General features: G+C 42.5%; 1 protein-coding gene across 1 annotated transcript in view; it reads left to right on the top strand.

Moving 5' to 3' along the window:
* LOC109911106 (zinc finger protein 91-like) overlaps positions 1–26,547 on the top strand; it is a 39,623-nt gene that overhangs the window by 11,023 nt on the left and 2,053 nt on the right. The window contains exon 2 of the mRNA XM_048619454.1: positions 5,544–6,801. Coding sequence (XP_048475411.1) covers positions 5,635–6,801 — 1,167 coding nt within the window. The 5' untranslated portion in view covers positions 5,544–5,634. The remainder of the gene's footprint in view (positions 1–5,543; positions 6,802–26,547) is intronic.

Here is a 26,547-nt window from a genome sequence, read left to right on the forward strand (position 1 = left end):
AGAATTCCACAGATTCCTGACCTCCTCAAAAAAAAATCCCTTCTATGAATGGGATTATAGTATCAGCTTCCCAATAGCCAGTGGGAAATAGAGGAACAGATATGTAAGTAGATCATGTGGTAGTGGGTGACTTTAATTTCCTCAATATTTACTGGGACTCCCTTTGTGCCAGAGGTTTAAATGGGGCAGAATTTGTTCAATGTATCCAGGAAATACTCCCATGAGAGAAGGGGCCATATCAGACCTTGTATGGGGGAATAAGCCTAGCTGGGTGATTGAAGTTTCAGTGTGGAAGCATTTTGGGAACAGTGATCATAAAGTTTTAAGATAGTTAAGGAAAAATGATCAGACTGATCTATGGGTGGAAATGCTAAATTGGGGAAAGGCTAATTACCACAGTTTTAGGCAGGAACTGGAAAAATTGGATTGGGGTAGCTGTTTCAGACAATTCAACATCTCAAGCGAGAGACTTTAAAAGAGCAATTTACCAGAATTCAGGACCAGCACGTTCCTGTCAGGGTGAACAATAACAATGGCAAGATTCTAGAACCTTGGATGATGAGAGATGTTGTCAAGTTTAGTTAAAAAAACACAGGGAAGCATAAGTAATGTTAGAAAACAGAAATGAAACCAGAGCGGTATAAAGGAAGTAGAAAAGAACTTGAAAAAGAAATGAGGAGGGCTAGAAGAGGCAATGAAATGCCCTTGGCAAGCTGGATTAAGTAGAATATCAAAACATTTTATACATATACTAGGAGCAAGAGGCTAGCTAGGGAAAAGGTTGGTCCACCCCAGGACAAAGGTGGAAATTTATATGTGAAGCCAGAGGAAGTCAGTGAAGTTCTTAATGATTACTTTGCATTGATAGTCACCAATAAGAAAAGCCGTGGATGATGGTAAGATTAGAGAAGGATTTGTTGATGCTCTAAGGCATGACAATATTAAGAAGGTAGTGTTGGGTGCCTTGAAAAACATTAAGGTAGATAAATCCCCAGAACCTGATGGGATCTATCCCAGGAGACTGAAGGATGCAAGGGAGGAAATTGGCGAGATTTTTACATCCTGTTTATCCACAGCCGAAGTCCCAGAAGACTGGAGAATATCCAATGTTAATCGTTTGTTCAAGAAGGGCAACAGGGATAATCCAGGAAATTATAGGCAGGTGAGCATTAAATCAGTGATTGGAAATTATTAAAGAAGATTGTTAGGGGAATGATTTACTTGCATTTGGACAAGAATGGACTTATTAATGATAGTCAATATGGCTTTATGCAGGCAAGGTCTTGTCTCACGAGCTTGTTTGAGATTCTGAGGAAGTGACGAAGATGATTGAAGGTAAAGTAGTGGATATTGTTGATATACACTTCAGTAAAGTATTTAACAAGGTCCTGCATGGTAGGCTGATTGAGAAGATCAAATCGCATGGAATCCACGATGAGTTGACAAGTTGGATACAAAATTTGCTTGGCCGTAGATGACAATGGCAATTGTGGAAGAGTGTTTTTCTAATTGGAGGCCTGTGACCAGTGATATTTGCAAGGATTAGGGCTGGGATCTCTGTTGTTTGTAATAGATATACATGATTTAGATGGAAATGTTGGTGGTCTGACTAGTAAATTTGCAAATAACATGTGAATTGGTAGAGTTGTGAATAGTGAGGAAGGATATCAAAATATGCACCAGGATACAGATTAGCTGGAAATGTGGGCAGAGATTGGCCAATGGAGTTCAACCCAGATAAGTGTGTTGCATTTCACAAGGTCAAAGACAAGAGGAATGTGTTCTGTAAATGGCCTTGGGAGCATTGATATACAAAGGGATCTTGGGGTCCAAGTCCGTAGTTCACTGAAAGTAGTAACACAAGTGGCTAAGGTGGGAAAGAAGACATATGGCATGCTTACCGTCAGCATTTGGGGCACTAAGTATATCTGTTGGCAAGTCATTTGCAGCTATAGAAAACTTTGGTCGGGCTACATTTAGACTACTGTGTGCAGTTCTGGTCACTGCATTATAAGAACGATGTCAGGCTTTGGAGAGTGTGCAGAACAGGACATAAAATCATGGAAACAGACCCTTTGGTCCAACCAGTCCAGGCAGTACATTAATCCCAAACTAAACCAGTCTCATCTGCCTGCTCCTGGCCCATATCCCTCAACCTTTCCTTTCAGGTACTATCCAAATGTCTTTTAAACGTTGTAATTGTGCCCACATCCACCATTTCCTCAGCAAGTTTGTTCCACACGAGAGCCACCCTCTGTGTAAAGAAAAATTTGTGTCTCATGTATTATTAAAATCTCTCTCCTCTCACCTTAGAAATGTGCCCCTAGACTTGAAATCTCTACCCTAGGGAAAATACACCTATCTTTAGCCCTCATGATTTTATGAACTTCTGTAAGGGCACCTCTCAAACTCCTACGCTTCAGTGAAAAATGTCCCAACCTATCCAGCCTCCCTTTATAATTCAATCCTTTCATACCAACACGTCCTGGTAAATCTCTTCTGAACCCTGTCCAGCTCAGTAATATCCTTCCTTTAACTGAGCGAGCAGAACCAGAAATAGTAGTCCAGAAGAGGTGTCACCAATGTCCTGTACAACCTCAACATGACTGCCCAACTCCTAGACTCAATGAAAAACAGAAATTGCTGAAAAAAGTCAGCAGGGCTGGCAGCATCTGTGGAGAGAAATCAGAGTTAACGTTTCGGGTCCAGTCCCTCTTCTTCAGAACCAGGTCTACTAGAATATTGCCTTGATTGGAGTAGATTAGCTATAATGAGAGGTCGAACAAAATTGGATTGTTTTTGTTCGATCGTAGACGCTGAGGGGCAACCTGATAAAAGTATATAAAATTATGAGAGTCACAGACAGGGCAGGTAGTCGGAGTCTTTTTCCCAGGTTGGAAATGTTAAATACTAGAGGGAATAGGCTTAAGGTGAGAGGGGCTAAGTTTAAAAGAGATGTTAAAAAGAGATTTAAAAGAGAAGAAAGGGTTTTTTTTTTAACACACCAAGTAGGTGCCTAGAACGTGCTGCCAGGGGAGGTGGTAGGAGCAGATGCAGTCACAAAGTTCAAGAGCCATTGAGTCAGACCCATGAAGTGTGAGAAAATAGAGGTTTCCAGAACAAGTGCAGGCAAATAGGATTTGTTTAGAATAGCATCATGATCAGCACAGATGTGGTACACCAAAGGGCCAATTCCAGAGCTGTACTGTTCTGTGTTCTCATCTTGTCCCAACTGGGTAACGACTTAGGGTGACTATGCCCTCTGTTCCTACACTGTCCCACAAAGGGCAACAATCTTGCTGCATCTACCCTGTCAAGCCATATAAGAATTTAGTAGTTTCAAAAAGGTTGCATTTAATTCTTCTGAACTGAGTACAGGCCCAACCTTTTCAACTTCTCTTTAGAAAACATTCTCTCCACACCCAGGATCAACCGATTTAACTTTCTCTGAACTGCCTCCCATGTTAGTATATCTTTCCTTCGAGAAGATGACCGAAAGTGTTTTCATTTTTCAAGGTTTGGTCTAACCAGTACTTTAGTTTTTGCAATATTTTCCTCTAATATTTTCCACTCCATTTTGAAATAAAGGACAACATACCCCCAAATGAGGACTCCCAACTCCCTCTGCAGATTCTCTGTGCCATCCCCAGCGTGTACCTTCCCACCTATTTTTGTCTTTCACAAATTTGGTACAGTGCATTGGCTTCCCCATTCAAATCATTAACTTACGTGGCCACAATTATTTACAATGTGATTTGTGTGACACTCCAATAGTAACAGTTTGCCATCCTGAGAACAGCCCCATGATCCCAACTCTGCATTTGATTGGTTAGGCAATTCCCTGTCCATGCTAATACATGGCCCCCAAGCAACATGGGCTGTTATTTCATGAGCAGCCTTGCATATAGTGCCTTATCAAAAGTTGAGACAGACTGAGTGCCTTTTCATCATGACAAAGCAGGATGATGGGAGATGTGTGCCGAGAGTTCAGAACATAATCAAGGTCAATGTCTAAGATGTTCGAGACATTCCTTGTTCTTCAGGATCTGTGTCCCGGTGGGAAGATGATAGGTTTATCCCAGTACATTCTACCAGCCAGAATGAAACACTTGAGTCAAATATGGCATGGATTAGATACAGAGTAAACCCATGACCTATCCCTATGATACAGATAGTGAGGGACTAGGAATCTCCAGGCCAATGACATTTCTCCCTCAGTACAGTAGAAATTTACCCTGTATCTATTCGCATTAATTCTGGGCTTCACGTGGCTCGCCCTGTTGCTGTTTCCCTTCAGGTCAGGGAGATCTACTCTATTTCTCACCTGTTCTGGGGAGTGTAAATCGAGCTGTACTGTGTTTATGATGCCAAGAGACCCAGTCATTTGATGTATGATGGGAACAATGTGGAGGAAACTTTACTCTAACTTGCATCCTCCCCGCATCTGGACGGAGAGGAGAATAATGCAGTACGGGCTTTACTCTTCATCTGTCTCCCCAAAGAGAGTTTGATGGGGCTAATGTGAAAGGAGATTCTCGGTGTATCTAACCTGTGCTGTCTCTGACTGGAGAATTCTTCAAGCAGACACTGATGTTCGGTCTGCTTCACTCCCTGGCATTGACATCCGTCACTGCAATGAGACCATAATTGAACCCAGAGATTACAGGAACCATCGGTTTCTGTCCAGGAAGTACTGAGAGTGTCCTGAACATTTCTTTACTGCCTGCTCAATATTTTGCCCTGGGTCTGGCTCTTTTAGTGATGGTTTGAATTTGATATCCTCCAGTTACTGAATCACTGACTGTTGAAGACATTCCATTGCACAGAACCTCTTCTTCAGAAACTCGAATGACATTAGGGGGAATAAAGCAAGGTTTATCTGTTCTTTACCACAAATAAACTTCAACCACAGTGAGAGAGAAGAGATTAGGTTCTAATGTTTCATGCTTATAATTGTGAAGCTGTCAGAAATAACAGCAGGCAGGGCAGTTCAGGGCTAATGAGAGAATGACTGAAGTAAAAAGGAAATACTTCATTATGGTTCAGCCTCTGACACTTACCAACAGAGTGGTTTGGAGTTTCTAAGGGATTGGAGTTTGTAGTGGGGCTAATGCATTCTGTCTTCCCAATATTTAAATTTCTCCTCATCCAGACTAGATGTCAGACAAGTCAACACAATGTGAAATTGGGAGTTGACATTGTTGACATGAACCTACTACACTGGTCTTTCTGGGTGCTCGAGATTGTTAAGTTCTGATCAAGTTGTAAATATATTAAATCCCACCCTTCAATGTCCCTGTCCATCTCCTCGCACAGAGACCAAAGTCTTGTTTTGGATCAAACTGAGTAGCTGGTTCCAATCACTGAAGGACATTAGTGAACCAAATGGGTTTTTGTAACAGTTGAGTAGGCTTCATGATCACTTTTCCCTGCATTAGTCCCACATATTACCAGATTCGTTCAGCTCCATTTCAGAATTGTTAATTGTGTTTTTTTGTGGGTTTTCTGTAACTCCTTCTGTCTTTTTCAAATCAATGTCATAGGAAACAGGAAGATTTGCACCCAGGAACATCACAACAGGATCTGACAAAGTCGCACGTTTTGTCTTGACCTGAACATCAACGGATTTTGAACATGGAAGGAAAAAACACAATTCCCAGTGGGGAGGAACCATGGAAATGTGGGGATTGTGGAAGGGGATTCATTTCCTTGTCTGAGCTGGAATCTCATCAACACAGTCATACAGGGGAAAGGCCATTCATCTGCTCCCAGTGTGGGAAGGGATTCACTGAGTTATCTAACCTCCTGAGCCACCAACGGGTTCACACCGGGGACAAACCATTTAAATGTCCAGATTGTGGGAAGTGCTATAAATCTTCCAAAGACTTGGTGTCTCACCAACGTGCTCACACTGTAGAGAGACCATTCAGGTGCTCTCACTGTGGAAATGGGTTCAGGTTACCATCCCAGCTCACTGTACATCAGCGAATTCACACTGGGGAGAGGCCATTCATCTGCTCAGAGTGTGGGAAAGGTTTTACCCGGTCATCTGACCTACTTAAACACCAGCGGGGTCACACTGAGGAGAGACCATTCCGGTGCTCTCACTGTGGGACAGGCTTCAAGCAATCATATGATCTCACTGTACACCAACGAATTCACACTGGGGAGAGGCCATACTCTTGCTCTGAGTGTGGGAAGGACTTCACTCGTTTGTCCAATCTGCTCAGTCACCAACAAGTTCACACTGATGAGAAACCTTTTAAATGTCCAGAATGTGGGAAGGGCTATAAAAATTCATGGAAGCTGAAGTCCCATCAACGTGTTCACTCTGATGAGAGGCCGTTCAGATGTTCTGACTGTGGGATGATGTTCAAGCGATCGTTTCAACTCACTGTTCACCAGCGAATTCACACTGGGGACGGGTTATTCACCTGTTCCAAGTGTGGGAAGGGATTCACTCAGTTATCCAATCTCCAGTCACATCAGCTGGTTCATACTGATGAGAGGCCTTTTCAATGCACAGACTGTGGAAAGAGTTTTAAAAGTTCTGCAGGGCTGATCCGTCATCAACGTATTCACTCTGATGAGAAACCGTTCATGTGCTCTCAATGTGGAGCTAGGTTCACGCAATCATATACTCTCACTGTACACCAACGAGTTCACACTGGAGAGAGGCCATTCACCTGTTCAGTGTGTGGGAAAGGATTCCGTCGGGCATCCAACCTACTGGAACACCAACGAGTTCACACCACGGAGAGACCTTTTAAATGTCCAGACTGTGAGAAGAGCTTTAAATGTGCCCGGGACATTATGTCCCATCAATGTGCTCACACTGACGAGAGACCCTTTAGATGCTCTCATTGTGAGCCTGAGTTGAAACAATCATCCCAGTTCTCCGTACACCAACGACTTCACACTGAGCAGCAGCTATTTATCTGCTCCGAGTGTGGGAGAAGTTTCACTCCATCATCCAAATTGCTTACACCAGTGAGTTCACATTGATGAGAGGCCATTCACTGGCCCTCGAGTATGAGAAGGGTTTTGCTCAGCCTGTTGGAACACCAGTGAGGTTGCACCGATGACAGACTGAGAAATGAGTTCAAAGTTCCTGGCACCTGACCTGCGATCGTGTTCTCACTGAGAGACTGTTCAGCTGCTGTCACTGTTGAACAGGGTTCGGGCAATTATTCCAGTTCACTGTACACCAGCGAATGTGGAGAGGCCGTTCTCCTGCTCCAAATTTGGGAAGGGATTAGCTAAATCATCCAGCTTGTTGATGTACCAGTGCATTTGTAATTAACTGTAGTGACTGGATTTTGGTGTTGATCACATCCAGGACTCAACAATGTTTGTCAGGCTGACATTCAAAACTCTGGCCCAGTTGTGGGGTATTAATATTCTGATTAAAAATGAAATAAATCAGTGTTATGCTAAACAGATTGAGGAATCTTTTTAATGTCACTTAGACAAATTAGTTCCTTTTGAGCAGCTCTCCCTTTCCCCTGTCTCCTCCATCCTCACCAACAACAAATACAAGGAGCACATGAAGCTTCTTCGTCACGAATATTGATACAACCTGATCAGTTGCCTCTGTTGCTTCCTTCCTTCCTTCCACTAGCCACCGGCTCTAAATGTTCTCCCAGCTGTAAACCTGCACTCCCCTTTCTCCGGGTTCTCTCCTATGACCGCATCTGGTCCCTAGTGTTCGCCTTCTCCACGTAACTTTCCTCTTTCTCCATGACCCTGTTCTCACTGAATTATTGATCACCAAACTTCCTCATGTTTGTTCATATTGGTAACAATTCTCCTTCTCTGCTGATTATGTTTGTCTCATACTTAACCCCATAGTCATCACTCATTCTCAAAAAGTATTCTTGAACCCACCAGTATTCCGAACCCCATCCCATCTCCACCCTCCCTTTCCTCTCCAAAGTCCTTGTACTTGCTGTCCCCCAAGGACGTATCCTTGGTCACTCCTATTCCTCATCTCCATGCAGCGAGGAAGGCGACAGTGTCCAAAAGCACCATGTTAGTTTTCAGAAGTACGCAGCATGCTGTCTCATAGTGCTAGGGACCTGGGTTCGATTCCACACTTGGGTAACTGTGTGGAGTTTGTACATTGTCCCTGTGTTCGTGTGGGTTACATCCGGGTGCTCTGGTTTCCTCCCACAGTCCAAAGATGTGCACTTTAGATTGACCATACTAAATAGCCCATCGTGTCCAGGGATGTGTAGGCTAGTTGGATTAGCCGTGCGAAATGCAGGGACACGGGGATAGGCTAGGGGTGTAGCTCTGGGTGGGATTCTCTTCAGATCATCAGCATGGACTTGATGGGCTGAATGGCCACCTCCACACCATAGGGATTCCATAATTTCAATGTTTACCTAGAAAAGATGAGGGAGGAATACACACCATAAGGCATTATAATATGGGGTTGTAGATGATAAGGTAAAGAGACATGAGCATGTAATCTTCCTTATTCTCCCAGATACTAATTAAATGAATGTGCTCAGTGCATATTATCCACTTCCAAGCTTGCCAGTCCTGTCTATGTTGTTAATTTTTGAAATTTGCTTTGAATGTGAGGCACGTGGAGCTGCAATAATCCTGTGTCATTCAGCAGACCTACTGCAAAGATAAACTAATCAGGTTTGAGATGGTGAACTAATTGGAAGTGTTAGACGTGTTCACTGGTGTTCTCCAAGTCTGCTTACAAAGTCTGTACTCAAGAAAAACCTGTTGAATTTGGAAACTATCAAGCCACAGTACAGGAAAATTGCAAAGGTTACTCATTTGTTAAAACGTTTTAAGGATGTCCAACAATTAAAAACAAGCCTAGTTGCTTGGCATAGGTCATGAGAAGTAGCATAAATTCCTCCAGGAAGCATCATGTCAGCTAACTTGCCATCGGTGATCAGCTTTTTGTTTTATGTTGAATATGTAACAGACTTCCAGAAGGTATGTGATCCAATATCATACAGTTGACTCTTGAGGCAAGTTTAAATGGGAAAATAACTAGTAACAATATAGGTACAAAATTAGTGAAGGAAACATGACAGCAGCTCATGGACAATTTTCAGGATAGTAGTATGAATCTAGTGGAGTTCCTAGGAACCAGTGTTGAGACTCTAAACATTGGGGAACGGGGACAATTTTGAAATGTCTATGATTTGGGATTTGGAAGCAGAGTAAGTTGTGAGGAGGATATCAGAACAAAGAACAATACAGCACAGCAACAGGCCCTTCAACTCACCCAGATTGCAACAACACACAATGCATTTTTGAACTGAAACATTTTGCCTCTACACAGTCTGTCTCCCTCTATTTTCTGCCTATTCATAAATCTGTTAAGATGCCTCCATTACAATAGTATCCACCTCCAACACTTCCTTTGGCAGTGCATTGCATGCACTTATCATCTTCTGTGTTTAAAAACTTGCCCCTCACATCTTCTTTAAACATACTCCCTGTTACCTTAAACTTAGGTCCCCTAGTAGTTGACATTTCTACCCTGAGAGAGGATTCCAATGATCCATTCTATCCATGCCTATTAATTTTGTATAATTCTCCCAGGATGCCACCCCTAACCCCTTACCTTCCTTCGACATTCAAGTGAAATGTGCAATTCTTAAAGATATGGCTAAGTTGGTGGAACGTGTGGATCAGAGGTGGATGAAGTTCAGTGTGGAGAAATAGCAGGTCACATATTTTGATTTGACGAATATTCAGAAACAATATAAAATAAAGTGCACAACTCCAAATGGCATGCAGGAACAGAGTAACCTGGGTATATATGTGCATAAGTACTTGTGTAGGAAGATGGATTAAGAGAGTACTTAATACAATATGTAATATCACAGGCTTTTTATTAGTGGCAGCAGACAAGAGCAAAGAGGTTCTGTTTGATTTCTTAATGGTGATGGATAGAGTTTTGTTGCTCAGTTCCATTCGGATACATAAGGGATGATGCATTATAAAAGAGAAAGTTCAGGAAGTTGAAAAAGTTAGTGTCCAGGGCAGCTTCTTAAAATATTTCAAGGGGGTCTGGTCTGTCCATAGCACAAAGGAATGGATGAGGGTTTCAGCAGCAGATAAACAAAGATTTTACTAGGTTGAAATATATGTGTCTTTTTGAAGATGCCTTTAAAATAAGTTAAAAAGATGTTAGGGTCTAGGCTACCTTAAAATATTTCGAGGGGGTCTGGTCTACTCCATAATATAAAGGAGTGGATGAGAGTTTCAGCAGCAGATGTACTGAGGTTGAAATATATGTCGTCTTTGTGATGATGGGATATACGTGGTTGGAAGCTCAATTTGGGGTAAAATATTTCTCTAAGGCTGTGAACAGCCTGGTTCAGCTTCAGACAGTTACCAGGGAGAGGGATGGAGTCGGTGGTAAGGAAGTGGAGTTCAGCTTCCAGCTTGGATTGACATTCAGCATTCTCTGATTTTGTGTGGTTTACACCTAATTTCAGGCAGGAGCAGACTTGGCAGCAGAGCTGTTTTGTGAATCAATTATCAGCTTTGTTGAGACAAAGTGTCAAGCAAACTATAGCAATACACTCACGGCGCTTTATAGTTCAACGTGGGTAATACAGGTTGTATCAATAACTGGACAGTAGAGCACTCGGAGGACATCTGCTAGAGCTTGCAGCGTCCGTCTTCACAAGCTTTTTCCCTCTCTTGGGACTTCATCTTCTGATTCTGGTTGCTCACCACTGCAGACTTTTCTTGAGGATCTTTTATTCTTGTTCTTTGATTATCCCCTCTCTGTGCCCAGTCACAGTTCGTGAATAACACTGACCTCACATAACACGTTCTGCATATCTGTCTGTTACCTCAGAGCTGCTACATCTGTCGTTATTTATTTCAACAACAAAGCAGCTTCAAGAGCTAGCCTTAGTTTTTAGTTGCAGGAACCTTTTCTAAACTCGACTTAAAATCCCAGGACCTCTAACTTGTCACCTTTCCGATTTGTTTTCTAAGTTTTGTTTACCTATTGTACTGCAAATGCAAGATTCCAATGACAATCGACGTTGGCTTCTAATTATCAAATTCGCAGTTAAAACTTATCTTGCTGCTGAGTTCATAAATTTGCAACATGAAACCAATGAAAGGTTGAACTGGCCCGGGTGATGTGAGAATTGACAAGGGTTGGCAATCGTTCCAATCCTTGCATTCGATGTAGGAGCAAATTACTGCAGATGCTGGAATCTGTACTGAAAACAAAACAAAATGCTGGAGACCGCAGCGAATCGGGCAGCATCTATTGAGAGAGAGAGAGCAAGCTAATGTTTCGAGCCTAGATGACTCTTTGTTAAACTACACACCGCCTGGCACCTCCCCAGGACGCGCACACACTTGTTCAATTACAGTCTGTCGTCCAGATATTGCCTATTGCTTCTATCTGGTTGGTGCATCCTGTAGGTTTCAGCAAATGTGTAATCAGTATTCTCAAGTCTCTGCTTCATGGTTCAGATGCTTTTAGTTTTCAATCAAAGTTTCAAATCCCTGGAGTGGTCCCAGTAAAGACTGTTCCACTTCCAAGTGAGTAGGCCAGACACAGCTGTTGCGGGACACTGTGTTGTGGTGGGTGTAGAGTTGCCGTGTTGAGCTATCGCACGGTTTGGGGCTGAAAATATTGAGAAGGTGGAGTTTTGTATAGAGTTCCCTGTCCCATCTCCTGTAGCTGAATCACATTATTCCCGGGCTCAATTTGGTGGAGATCAGTGATGTTTTGTAAGCCCTTGGATATGAGATTTGTCACCCCTTTTAAGGCAGCAGAAATCTCCTATACCAGTGTGATCATGGCTTGCCTACACCCATTGTAGTGCCATGCTTCAAGCTCTATGAGGCAGCCATACTATCGATGACAGTCTCTGAAAATTACTCCATCCTTGAGACCCTGTGCACTCTGCAATTCCGTTTTCTATATCCCTTTCAACACACCTCATCTGCAGCACTCGACGACTGCAGCTGACGCTGTGCAAGCTCTGAAATTCCCTCCCTAAATCGCTTTCCTTTTAGATATATCTTAAAATCGATCTCTAATCAGTGTATCGATCATCTGTGAAGCACTTTAGCAGTGTTGACAATGTGAAAGATTGCATCAGTTTCAAGTAGTTGTTGTTATTGCCTTATATTTGGAGAATCAGGAATGACCCATTTTTCCCAACCTCAGAATGAACCCACACCCTCACTATGGAGCTGATGAACAGTAGCAAAAAAATCAGGAAACATTGCACATTCATGCTCACAATGAGAGGCCCCTGTGATTGATGTTGGCTCTGGCCCAATAGGAGGCGGGACTGGTGAACCGAGCAGTGACGGCTGGTTTTCCAACTAGTCGGAGTGAATGAGGGGGTAGGACTAGCATAAACCACGTGATCGCCCTCACGCACAGGTGCCGGAATCGCAATGACCCAACCCTGAGTGCGTTTGGGAGGTGCAGGGTACGGTAAGACAGGAGGAAAAGGAGAAAGCGGGAGGGAAATACAGCTGGTACGGACTGATAAGTTTTATAAACACTTGGTGCACGCTGGAAAACACAAATTTTAAACTTCCGGTCCGCTGTTTGCAGCAAAAGGGAAAACGGCTGCGGGCTCGGACATAGCAAGAGCTGCAGATGCTGGAGTCAGTCAATACAGCGTGGAGCTGAAGGAACGCAGCAGTTCAGGCAACGTTTCGACCCGAAACGTTGACTTTCCTACTTCTCTGATGCTGTCTGACTTGTGTTTTCCAGCCTCACACCTATAGACTCTGGCTTCCAGCATCTGCAGTGCTCATTGTCTCTCTCTCGCATGCGCAGTCTTGTTGGCAGAGATCGAGAAGGGGAGGATTTACATGGAGCAAGCTCAAACCAAGAGAAATGCTGGTTTCTTCTGGCTTTCTTTCCCAGACTGACCGAAAGGGTGTGCATTTCCTGGGAGAGACGTTGAAGCTGGCAATGTCCTGAAGCCCAAACTTCAGGCAGCATAATTGTTGCTGTTAAACTTAAGATACTTACTGGAGGAGAAATGCTCATAACTCTATCAGAGCTCCACGTTACCTATTGCAGCCTCACTGTAGGAAACCCTGCTTTAAAGATTATGACCTGTCAAAGCATAACTGTTTGTCCGGTATTCATTTAAGTGGGATCACAACCGCTGACACTGCTCTGATTCACCTCTGTGCACCCTGAACAACTGTTTATCAATATTTGACTTCCTCAGTCTCTAATGGTGTATTTTAGTATTGTTTAGTATTTTAATGTTACTTTCACAGACCTTTTCATGGAGTCATACAGCACGGAAACAGACTCTTCAGTACAGCTTGTCTGCACCAACCAGACATCCCAATCTGACATAGTCCTATTTGCCAGCACTTGGCCCATATCCCTCTAAACACTTCCTATTCAGATACCTGTCTAGATGCTATTTAAATGTTGTAATTGTACTTAACTCCATGCTTTCCTGTGGCAGCTCATTCAATACATGCAACTCCCTTGTGTGAAAAAGCTACCTCTCAAGTCGTTTTTTTACATCTGTCCCCTCTCACCTTAAAACCATGTCCTCGAGTTTTGGACTCCCCTAACCTGGGAAAAAGACTTTGGCTATTCGCCCTATTTATGTCCAGTCCAGGTGGAAAAAAAAACACTCATCCTATTTAGCCTCTTCCTATAGCTCAACCCCATGAGTCCTGGAAACCTCTGTGAATCTATTCTGCATTCCCTCAAGTTTAACAACATCCTTCCTATAAAAGGGCAACCAAAATTGTATGCAGTATTCCAAAAGAAGCCTCACCAATGTCCTGTAGCCACAAGATGACATCCCAACTCCTTTACACAATGTTATGACCAATGAAGTAGAGCATACCAAACACTGCCTTCACCGCCCTCTAAACAAGTTTTCTACTGTCCACCCTCTGACTATGTGCAAGATTCATTGTCCCACAATATCTTTCACAGTCAGTGTGAGAGTCCATTTCACTTTCATTTCTGACCATCAACTTCTGCACCATTTTTTATTCCCTGTAATTCATTTTGTACTCTCTGAAATATTAACTTTGTTTCTGTCTCCACAGATACTAGCAATCATTGTTGAAGTCATGTTGCCTGTGGAGAAGGTGATTTTTGACCACCTTTCGCTGCTGCAGTTCATGTAGTGAAGGGACTCCACAATGCAGTTAGGTAAGGAAATACATACTCTTCATGAAAACTACATGAATAATTGACAATATATATCCAAGTCAACAATAATTTGTATTTTCATCATGTTTTTAACTTCACAAAAATATTATCGAGGAACTTCTGACATGAAGCCACAGGTGGCGGTATTAGGTCGGGTGACCAAAATCAGCAGGTGTTCAGGAATATTTCAAAGGAGGAAAGCAGACCTAAGAAGTTTATGTTGGGAATTCCAGACTATTTTGTCTTTACAACTGTAGAAACAGCCACCAATGGTGAAACAACAAATGAGTGCATTGCTGGAATCTGAAACTAAATGAGTTGTCAAGGTCTCAAAGGTTGTGTGGTGCAGGGAGAGAGGGATGATCACAGCCAGGGTAAAAACGTTAATGTTATTGCCTATAAATAGGAGCCTTTGTATGTCAGGGAGCACAGGGATGGTGGGTGAACTAGCCATGGTAAAAGTGAGCACAGGGGCAGCAGAGGTTTGGAGGTTGAATGTGGGAGGTCGTCCAGGAGTGTGTTTTGATACTTAAGTCTGGAGGTAACACAGGAATGGATGAGAATTTCAGTAGATGAGCTGAGACTAGGATGGAGTTGAATGATGCCACTGAAGTGGAAATAGATGGCCTTGGTGTGAGACTGGTCTGTCACTCTCACCTCACCTGTGGAATCAGCTGATTTGTCAGTTTGTGAATGAAGGCTGAAACAAGGTCAGGAGCTGAGTGGGCCTGATGGAACCTAAACTGAGAAAGCGTGAGACAGTGCGCGCACGTGAGAGTGTCTATCAGCCTCAATTGTGACCTTGGATTCATGTTGCACTACAGGTGACCCCACCACATTATATACTCCCACACACACATACAATCTCATGCACATGCACAGATACACACCCACAGACAACTTTCTTTTTTTCCCCTCTGTGTTCTGCTCAAAAAAAAACTGACCCCAGTTTAAAACATAGACAGATTGTAAGCAAGATGTCACACCTAAAATGCGTTGTCTGACCTGAGATGTTACCTCTTGTATACATTGATACAACCTTTAATTATCTTGGGACAATGACTTGAAAGGAATGTGGATTTTGTATTTTAATCAGGAGTCTCTGTTCTAACTGATTAAAGATTCATCATGATGCGGCCAGTTTCAGGGTTGTTACTTTCTGCTTATAACTTCTATGACTTATACCCTCTCTCTTACTACACCTGAGGAAGGGGCTGAGCTCTGAAAGCTTGTGTTTTCAAATAAACCTGCTGGACTATAACCAGGTGTCATGTGATTTTTGATCTTGTGCTGTTTGACAGGTAGGTAGTTATGTTTGGTAGCTTCATCAGGTTTACACCTCATTTTTAGCTGTGCCTAGTGCTGTTCCTGGCATGTTCTCCTGCACTCTCCTTTGAACCAAAGTTGATCCCCTGGTTTGATGTAATTGTTGGGTCGAGGATATACCACGCCATGAGGTTACAGATTGTGCTGGAGCACAATTCTGCTGCTGTTGATTGTCCACAGCACCTCATGGATTTCCAATCCTTAATTGCCTGATCTGTTCAAATTCTGACCCATTTAGAATAGTGATAATGCCACACAACACAATGGAGTGTACTCTCTGTGTGAAGGCAAGACTTTGTCTCTGTGAGGAATGTGAGATGGTCACTCTTACCGATACTGTTATGGATGGATGATTCTACCATCAGCAGATTGGTAAGAATGAGGTCCAGTATGTTTTTCCCTCTTGTTGGTTCTCTCTCAGCACGTGCTGCAGACCAAGTCTAGCAGCTATGTCCTTTGGGAGCCGACCGGTTCGATCAGCAGTACTGCTGCCAAGCCACGCTTGGTGGACATTGAAATCCCCCACCTAGAATACATTTTGCGCCATTGACACCCTCAGTGCTTCCTTCAAGTGTTGTTCAGTATGGAGGAGTATTGATTTATCAACTGAGGGAGAACACTACGTGATGATCAACAGGAGATTTCCCAGCCCATGTTTAACTTAAATTGTGACCTTTCATAGGATCCGGAGTCAATGTTGAGGACTCCCAGGGCAATTCCCACCCAACTATATATCACGGTGCTCTAGGGTCTGTCCTGTTGGTGGGCAGGACATATTAAGGGATAGTGATGGTGGTGTCTGGGACATTCTCTGTAAAGTATGATTCTGAATTTGACTGTATTGGCTGTTGCTTGACTAGTCTGTGAGGCAGCTCTCCCAATTTTGGCACTAGCACCCACATGTTAGCAAGGAGGACATTGTTAACAGGGCTGTTTCTGTGGTTTCCTTTTCCGGTACCTCAGTAAATGCCAAAGGTCTGTCCAGTTCTTTCCTTTGCTGAGACTCTGTAGTGATTGATATAACTGAGTGGCTAGCAGGGCCATTTCAGAGTGCAGTTGAGAGTCAACCATTTTGCTGTGGCTCTGAAGTCACATGTAAGCCAGACCAGGTAGGCTTGGCGGGTTTCCTTCCCTGAGGGACATTAGGATTTTTTTCTGACAATTGGCAATGTTTCCATGGTAATCAGTAGATTCTAACTTCGAGCTTTTTTTGTTAAATTCAAATTCTACCATCTTCCGAGGTGGGATTCGAACCCAGACTTTGGCTGTTTGTTTTTAAAAATCTGGATTAAAGTCAAATAAATAATTTTAATATTCATTTTTAAATACCACCAGCTCCATTTTCATTTCCTTCTAAAACACTGTCAATCATCCTGTTTCCTGCAATCTCTCCTCGAACAATTGGCATATGGAGTTTCTTTGTCACTAAGATTGAGACAAGCTGATCATTTGCCTCTCCTGCTTACCTCCCTTCCATGAGCCGACCAGGCCAAACTACCTTGCATGTATCTCTTCATTTAGTCCTGAAGTTGCATTTTTCTCCAGTTTTTCTCCTGTCTGTTGTCAAGCCTTCTCAGAGCTCGTCTTGACCATTACCTTATTCTCATTAAACTACAAACATTATAACTCTCTGTTTCTCTCTCTCCCCCTCCCCCCTGCTCTTCATTCTCTTCCTCATCTCTTGCCCCACGCCAATTCACAGATATTGTTTCTTGTTTTGTCTGTTTCTCTTTATCTGGTTATGTCCTTCTCACCTGTTCTTTTAAATAAAAACTTTGTCCTCACCACCCTTGGAAAATCCCACTTCATCTCCATTGCCCTTTTTCTCTCTGAAGTCCTTGTATTTGGTGTATCTCAAGGATCTATCCTTGGTCCCTCCTTATTATTACCTAGATACTGCCAGGAGGTGACATCGTCCAAAAGCACTGTTAGTTTTCACATGTTCACTGACAGTGTCCAGCTCTACCTTACCACCATCCCTCTCCATTTATCCATTGTTACTCAATTATAAAACTGCTTCCAGTACTGGATGAGCAGAAATTTCCTCCAAGAAAACTTTTGGTTAAGTTCATTGCCTTCTGTTGCTATTACCCAATTATTCTAACAATATCTCTTTGTAAACTGTTTGTATCCCTCTCAGAACTTGACTGTTATGCCTTTTCTATGAGATCCCCCTCGCTCTTTGAAATGGTTTGTTGGGAGCACTGGGCAGTAGGATGCATGGACAATTGCTATTTTTGTAGGGGACACTGTTTAGAATGACTGGGAGGAGCTTGCTGCCCATTGTTGAGAATGCAGACAACTTGTCCATCCAGCTGCATTAGTCTTTCACACCGAACATCTTACTGAGGTGACAGAACGGCATCACAAAAGAAAAGAAAAGGAAGCAAATTCTGCTCTGCACCTCTCTCTAACTCTTGGACCATTCTGTTGAATGTGTCAAAGATCTGCTGCTTTGTCCATCCACATGAAGGTCCAAGGTGGAAACTCATAGAAACACACTTTAGATTCCCCCGGGTCGACTGCTGACCTCCACAAGGTGTAATGTGCAGCAGGAAGAATGCATGGTCATCCTAGGCCAGGAGGAGGAGATATGAATTTCTACCCTTGACTGACAGTGGTGGAATTTACGAACTTGTATTACAGGATATTTCAAGTGAACTTATTAGGTGGGAACCTCAAAACAATTGTAACACTAAATTCTGACACAATTACTCAATTCATCAGGACCTGGGTATTCGCATTGTGTTTCAGCTCATTCCCACTTGCTGCATAAAATTTCTCCCTTAAATCAGCTCATTCTCTGATTGATCTTCCCCAAAATCTTTAATATGTATCCTGTAATTTGTTATGATCAGCTGCTGAACATGAGTTTTATTATCCTAATGGATATCTTTTGTAAACACCTGTATCAAAGCTCCACTTAATTTCCCTTGCTACGAGGAGAACAATCTAGTTTCTCCAAACCCTGATTCTCCAATGTCTGTTTGCTAGCCATTAGGCACACATCAGGATTGTGTTGGAACATTCTCCATTTGCCTGCATCAGTGCAGCCCTAAACAATATTGCAGAAAGTGAACATTCTCCACACTGCCCTATTTACCACTTTCAACATTCCTGCTCTCCACTGCCAGGGCACAGTGGCATGACTGTAAGATATAAAGTCAGCATTGTTCTACTAGACCATCGGGCTGCTTTCTCTCATTAGAGAGAGATTACTGGTGGTGGTTTAACCTGAAGATTACCACACCCCAGGTGAGAAGAGAGGTTGAGGAGGAGAGTCCATCTATTGTAGATGGATGTTCTCGATATGCATCAGCAAAACCCATGGCATATGAATGAATAATGTTAAAAAAACGCTATCATGCAACTAAAATCCCTCATTCCTTGAATCATCGTGGTAAATCTCCACTGCACCCTCTCAGGGATCTCCCTTCATTCACAATGTGTGGTGATCTCTGGTTTGCAGAGATCTAGATGCTGTTTGTTCCTGTGTGTGATGTTGTCATGCAGTAACAACTGCACTGAACCTCACAGTCTGTAAGGGTGGTAGACACACAAATCCTGATAACATTTAAGACATATTTAGGTGCACACATGCAATGCAAAGGTAGACAAGGCTATGGGCCAATTGCTTAAAAAAGTGGGATTAGAATAGTTAAGTGGTTGTTTTTTAACTGGCACAGAAATGATGGGCCACAGAGCCTTTTCCAGGACCATAGACTTTTGAGATACTTGAGATCAGAATATCACAAGCAACATTTGAAACCAGGTTAGAGAAGGAAATATCAGAATGGACAACATGATATATCCTTGTTTTTGGGAGGAAAATGAGGAGGAGGGGGAGGGTGGTTTAGGAGGAAATTCTGGAACTTAGCCTAGGAATCTGAAAATACCGCCATTAAGTAGAGAGATAAAATAGGGTATCCTCGTAAGTGTGTTATTAGAGGAAAGTACACATTTCAGAGATTTGTGAGGCTGGAGGAGTATACAGAGATGGGGATATTTGTAGGGGCTGGAAGTATTTACAGAGATAGGGAGGATTGTGATGCTGGAGGGGATTACAGAAATAAAATGGATTGCAAGGCTGCAGGAGATTATCATCCAAACAGTACTGTGGTGTACCTACAGCATATGGACTGCAGCGGTTCAAGAAAGTAGTTCACCAATGCTTTATCCAAGTCAAATAAACATGGATAGTAAATACTGGTCATGGCAGCAAACGCAACACCCATAAATAAATTAAAATTATGGTGGGCTTCTGTTTTGTGGAGAGCTAGCAGAAGCTCAGATAATTCTCTTTGGAGCTGAAAAGGTTAAGCAATGATTTATTCGAGTTGTAGATTTGTTTCCAAGATGTTTAGTTTGCAGAGAGGGACAAAAATATTAACATTGTTACAATGTTTGGTAACCACAGAATACAACTTTCAGATATTTGGCAAATAATGCAGGGTGAAAATGAGAAGAATATTTGACTCGGCAAGTGCTGAAGATCTGGTACAGTCTGAATGGCAGCTGGATGCAGATTCAACAGTTATTCTCAAAAGAGATTAGAAATTTAACTTTTTAATGAATGATTAGGAGGGCTGTGGGCAAATGGCAGAGAAATTGGGACAGATTTGAAGCATACCTGCTTTAAATTAATGCCTTTGACAACATTCTGCATGATAGACTAATTAGTAAAGTTAGATCATAGGGAGAACTTGCCTAGTAGATATAGAATTGGCTTTATGTTAGGAGACAGGTGGTGGTGGAGGGTTATTTTTCACATTGGAGGTGTGTGATCAGTGTTCCTCAGGGATCAGTACAAGGTCCAGTTTTGTTTTGCATTTAAAGGACTGCTTTGGATGAAAATATAGGAGACATGGTTAATGAGTTTGTGGATGATAATAGAATTGTTGGTATCGTGGACAGTGAATAAGGTTGTTATAGCGGCCCATGGCTGAATTGAGCAGATGGCCGCTTGGGCTTATTTTAAGCTAACACAAAATGGCCGAAAGGGTTTGACAGATATGTAAGGCAGATGTTCACAGCCAGACTTGTGGTCTCCACATAGGTATACTGGATAAGATGAGATTCTCCGTAGGGAGAAACCTTAGGGAAGTTAATCAGGTTTCTATAAACAGGCAGTTCTAAACATTATAAACGTTCTTGTAAGGGGCATTTTTACAAAGCCTAGTTTGGCCACAGTCCCATGTTTGTTATGTAGTAAAAAGTAGAAATAAAAGTCTGATCCTTCAATACTTTGAACTGTTTAGGTAATTGCAGAATTAGAAAGGCAAACAACAAATTAGTGTGTAAAGGTTAGTTGCATTCTTGAGCAAATGTTTATAGACAATAAAGAGGCCCAATGCATTTTGAGGGAAGATAAGGTAATAAATAGTGTAAACACAACATCCAAAAAACCATTGGGACTGGAGAAAGGTTGTAAAAAAAGAGGTCACAACTGGGGAAAGATAAAAAATTTCAACTTAAGTGCAGGTGTTGATAATTGGAACAAGTTCTTACATCCACAGATTAAGGGAAGATGGAAGATTGACAAAAACAGATTACAAAACATAAAGGGACGATGTGGTTATTTGTGAAATCTAAAGTTTTGTTTAATGGCTTAGTAAAGTTGTAAATTGGTTGAATTTCATCCCCATCAGTGGAATTTGAATAGATGATTTAATTAAGAAAAGATAATTAATAATGGTAAGTGTGTAGAATGGAAACAGTAAAGATTTACTTAAAAATGAAATTTTAGTTTAAAATCTTCTTATGGCACATAAATAGCAGGGTTTGTAACCTGCATTTACAAGTCAGAAGGACTGCTGTTTGATCTCTTAGGCTCAAGTGAGAGAGGGGTTCCTCTCAGATTGTCAACTGTGTGACAGTAACTTTACATGAAAATTCATTTTAAAGACTAATGATTGTTAGAAATTAATATCCTTCCTAATCTGCCATACTGAAGTTAGTACAGAAGTTGGAAGAGTTCTTCGTGAAAAGCATTTAGGTTATTGGTAAATAATGTGGTGCAGCTGGCAAATGTCTAGGAAGGAATAAAACGGTCAGGAGTATTGTAAGATCCCAAAGACAGATGCTGGATGTATGTGATAGACATCATGAGATTATGGGAGGACCTAGGGCTGTCCACAGAGTTGTCATCGTTGATCATGTGTTACTGGATTGGATGTATAGATTAGGGGAATGTGGCTAATAATAACATCAATGTTGCATGTAGAGATAGTAGGAACTGCTGATGCTGGAGAATCTGAAATGAACCACATTTCTGAAGAAGGGTCCAGACCCGAAATGTCAGCTTTCCTGCTCCTCTAATGCTGCTCGGCCTGCTGAGTTCATCCAGTTCTACACCTTGTTATCTAATGTTGCATGTAATTATTGTTAAGGGGAAAGATATAAAAATGTTGTATTTTGCTGGGGAACTCCCAGCTTCATTGACCTTCCAATCTGAGCTGTGCCAAGAGGGCAAATATACCCCACATGAAAGCCAAATTCAGGGTGATTTCTGGCCTCTCCTACATCTATGGTAATAGAGCTCTGAATAAAGATCACTTGTGCTGAGGGAGACCAGACTTAAGACACCTCTTTCATATTTCTCCCTACAACAAGGTAAATCTAAGATTACAAAGAGATATTGGTTATTGGGGTGTGGAGTGGGAGAGGGAGTTTAATTTTGATAAAAACGAGTTATTGCATTTTGGTAAACCATACAAGGTTAGGACACATAATTAATAGTAGGGCCCTGGGTAGTGTTGTATAACAGAGACACCTAGGAGTTCAGGTACATTGTTCTTTGAAATTTGCATCAGAGATCAACAGGATGGTTATGAAGGGGTTTAGTATGCTTGCCTTCATTGCTCAGCCCTTCGAACATAGGAGTTGGATAGTCATGTTGAGGTTGTACAAGACGTTGGTGAGGCCTCTTCTGGAGTACTGTGTGCAGTTCTAGTTGCCCTGTTAAAGGAAGGATATCTGTAAAGTAAAGAGAGTTTAGAAAAGAATTACCAGGATTTTGGAGTAAATTACTGCAGACACTGGAATCTGTATTGAAAACAACAAATGCTGGAGATCATGGTGGGTCAGGTAACACCCATGGAGAGAGAGCAAGCGAACATTTCGCGTCTAGGTGACTTCGTTATCATGCTGAGAATGGAGGGTTTGAGTTAAAAAGTAGACTGAAAAGGCTGGGACATTTTTCACTGGTGCTGAGGAGGTTGAGGGGTGACCTTATCAATGTTTATAAAACAAGGTGAATAGTAAGGGTCTTTTTCCCTAGGGTGGGGGACTTCAAAACTGGGGGTGTAAAGAGGAAAGATTTTAAAAAGGACATAAGGGGCAGCTTTTCTTACACAGTGGTTCATGTGTGGATGCATGTACAGTTGTAATGTTTAAAGGATATGCAGATAAATTTACGTGAATGGGAAAAGTTTGGAGGGAAATGGGTCAATCGCAGGCAGATGGGACTAGATTAATTTGGGACCATGGGCTGAAGGGTGTGCTTTATGTTGCATGACTGAGAGTGCAGCCCCTGTGCTCTATGATACTACAGATTGCACTGCTCACTGTGAATGCTCATGCCAGGGCAGCGGGGAGGGAACCTCCTGCCACTCATCATCTCACAATGGGGCCAGCTGATTGACGGCAGCTCACGAACCAATAGGAGGTTGGTGGGTGTGGCCGGCAGGCCGCGTGCGTTCGGCCTGGTCTTCCAACCAATGGGAGTGAAGGAAGGGCGGGGCAGTTGGGTGACACGTGACCAGTGCGGCTATGTCTGAGTGAGTGCTGGAGACGGGGAAAGGAACGAAATAGAGCGGAGACCTGGAGAGAAATGGGGTGAGTTTGGACTGGGGGGGGTTTCATAAGCACCAAGTGTAGGCCGCTAGATCCGAATTAGAAAGTCCCGGTCCCGTGTTTGCAGCACACGGGAAAGTAGCTGCGGGCGCTGATAGGCCTAGGGTTGCAACCGCCATCTTTATTGGGCAAGAAAAACCGAAAGAACTGCGGATGCTATAAATCGGGAACAAAAACAAAAGTTGCTGGAAAAGCTCAGCAGGTCTGGCAGCATCTGTGAAGAAAAACAAAAAATGAGTTAACGTTTCGGGTCCGGTGACCCTTGCTCAGGGTCTGATTAACTCTGATTTTTTTTTTCTTCACAGATGCTGCCAGACCTGCTGAGCTTTTCCAGCAATTTCTTTTTTCGATCTTTATTGGGGACCGGGGCAGCAGCGCACATGTGCAGGTCTCCTATCTCGGCGGAATAGACTGGGGTTTAAGGATTCACTCGCAGCAAATTTAAAACAAGATGTCTTTCCTAGGTTTCCATCCTGGACTGACATTATTTTGTTTTCTTTCGCGAACTCGTTTTACAGGATATTAATTGGGAATAATTTGCAGACTGGGATCTCAAAACAAGTTCTGACAGAATCAGCGGCGCTATTTGGAATCTGAATATCATTGGCATTTACTGTTGAAGGAAAAAGGTTTGTCCATTTTATTTGTGGGAAAATATCTCCAATATGGTTGTATCTCGAAAATCAGCAAGATGTGCAGACTTGTGGTTAGACCACCCCTGTGCCTGGGCCCTGCAGCTGTGGAAGGAAATATTGGCCTGAAAGGGGACACATTTCACCAAATAACACCTCATGTCTTTGAAAGAAGTCATATTTAGTCCCAATCTCTCACTTCATGCTCAGCCTATAAATTTCTCATTCTCAAATAGCTGCAAACTCCATTTTAAAATTCCTTATGGACTCGAGATCCAGCACCCGTTCAGCTGCAAGGTTCCTGATACTGACAAGTCTGTAGGTCCAGAAACTGCTGAATTCTGTGTTGAGTCCGGAGGGTTAAAAAGGCTGAACTGACAAATGTAATACTCTTCCCTGAGCTCCCATTGAGTTTCACTGCAGTAGTGTAGGAGGCTGAGGTCAGAGTGGGTGTATGCTGACAAGGCTGCACTGTGAGTGCTAAACAAAAGTGGTTTGGACTTGGGTGAAAACGGTGAGTTCAGTGAAACAGGGAGAAGGTAAAGCTGAAAGACTTGAGTGCAATCTCAGTCTGGGCAATTCAGAAAGTGACATGGTCCAAACAGAAATGGCCAATTCATAAGTGATACCTACAGAGTATTCTTTTTTAGATGTTTTGAAGTACTATATATCAGCTTAAGTAAAGGTAGGGGCTTCTGACTATAATAGAGGTTTTTGAAATGAGGAGAGGTCCCTGATTGAATTACATTCTCTTTAAGTAGTAACTAGCTTAATCTGGAGGGACGTCATGATAGGAGACCTTAGACCCGTGGTGGGCGTGGTAGATCAAGGGTTACTCTGCTGCACAGAAGGGGAAGAGCATGAGTGGCAGGGCTGTACTGATAGGGTGTTCAAAAGTAAGGGGTACAGACAAGCACTTCTGTGGCTGTAGACATGAATCCAGGTATATTACCTCCCTGATGCCAGGATCAGGAATATCAGGAGCGGCTACAGGATATTCTGGAGCTGAAGGGTGAAAGCCAGTGGTCGTGGTACACATAGGTGTCAATGACATAGGTGAACAAAGGAATGAAGGCCTCAAAGCTGATTATAGGAAGAGAGGGAAACACTGCGTTAAAATGCAGGACCTGAAATGTTGCAATGTCAGGCCCAGTCCCAATGTAATGTGCAAGTGAGAGCAGAAATAAGAGGATGGATCAGATGAATTCGTATTTGGAGAAATGGTGTAGTAGAGAGGGGTTCAGATTCTTGAAACATTGGGACTGTTTCTGGGGAAGTTGTGACCTTTACATGTCTGATAGGTAATGCACATGGGCAGAGCTGGGAGAATTTCCTTCGAGGCTTTTGCTAACAGTATTGGTAAGGTTTTAATCTAGTATGGCAGGGGAATGGGAGCCAAAGTGTAGGCTTGGATGGATTAGATTCAGATCAGGAAATCAGAGGCAGTGATGTAGTCAATAATCAGAAAGACAAAAGAAACAAGGATTAAATGAGGATCAAGTGTTTCTTTATACATCAGTCCTGACATCCCAGGAATCAATCTGGTGAACCTGCACTCTCTCAATAGCTAGAGCATACTTCATTGGGAAAAGAGAACAAAAATGCTCACAATACTCCAGCTGTGGTCTCACCAAGGCCCTTACAGAAAGATATCCCTGCTCCTGTACTCAATTCCTCTCAATTTGAAGGTCAACTATTATTTGCATTCTCCACTGCATGTCGTGCCTATCTGTTTCCTGAAAGTGAGTCATAGAGAAACATGAATCAAAATGGGATCAGAGCTTCTGATGTAAAATTGTTGAATGCAGTGTTTCCCATCCTATGCATGCTGGTCAGCAAGCATGTATTTATGTTAGTCCCATTTCCTGGCAACAGCATATAACCTGTAATATGATCATCTAAATACTAAGTCATACATTATGGAAACATACCTTCGGTCAAAACATAATCCCAAACTAAACTAGTCGCACCTGCCTGCTCCTGGCCCATATCTCTCCAAACCTTTCCTATTCATGTACTTATCTAAATGGCTTTTAAATGTTGTAACTATGTAGACATCCACCACTTCATCAGAAAGTTCATTCCACATACAAACCACTGTCTGACTAAAAACATTTGCCCCTTATGCCTCTTAAATCCTCTCTCCTCTCACCTTAAAAATCTGGCCCCTAGTCTTGAAACCCCCCATCCTAGGGAACAGAGACCTACCATTCACTGTATCTATAGCCCTCATGATCTTATAAACCTCTATAAAGTCACCTGTAAAACTCCTATACTCCAGTGAAAGAGGTTCCAACCTTTCTTTATACCTCAAACCTTCCATATTCAGCAACATCCTGGTAAATCTCTACTGAATCCTCTCCTAATACCCTTCATATGACTGGGCACAGTACTCCAGGACAGGCATCACCAATGTCCTGTACGACCCCAATATGACTTCCCAGTTCCTAGACTCAGGGTTGAGCAATGAAGGCAAGCGCTCTAAATGCCTTTTTAACCACCCTATCTATATGTGCTGCAAACTTCAAAGAATTATATAACAGAACTATAGGTCCATCTCTTCTA

This window comes from Rhincodon typus, chromosome 42, assembly GCF_021869965.1.
Source record: "Rhincodon typus isolate 14 chromosome 42, sRhiTyp1.1, whole genome shotgun sequence".
Lineage (NCBI taxonomy): Eukaryota > Metazoa > Chordata > Chondrichthyes > Orectolobiformes > Rhincodontidae > Rhincodon > Rhincodon typus.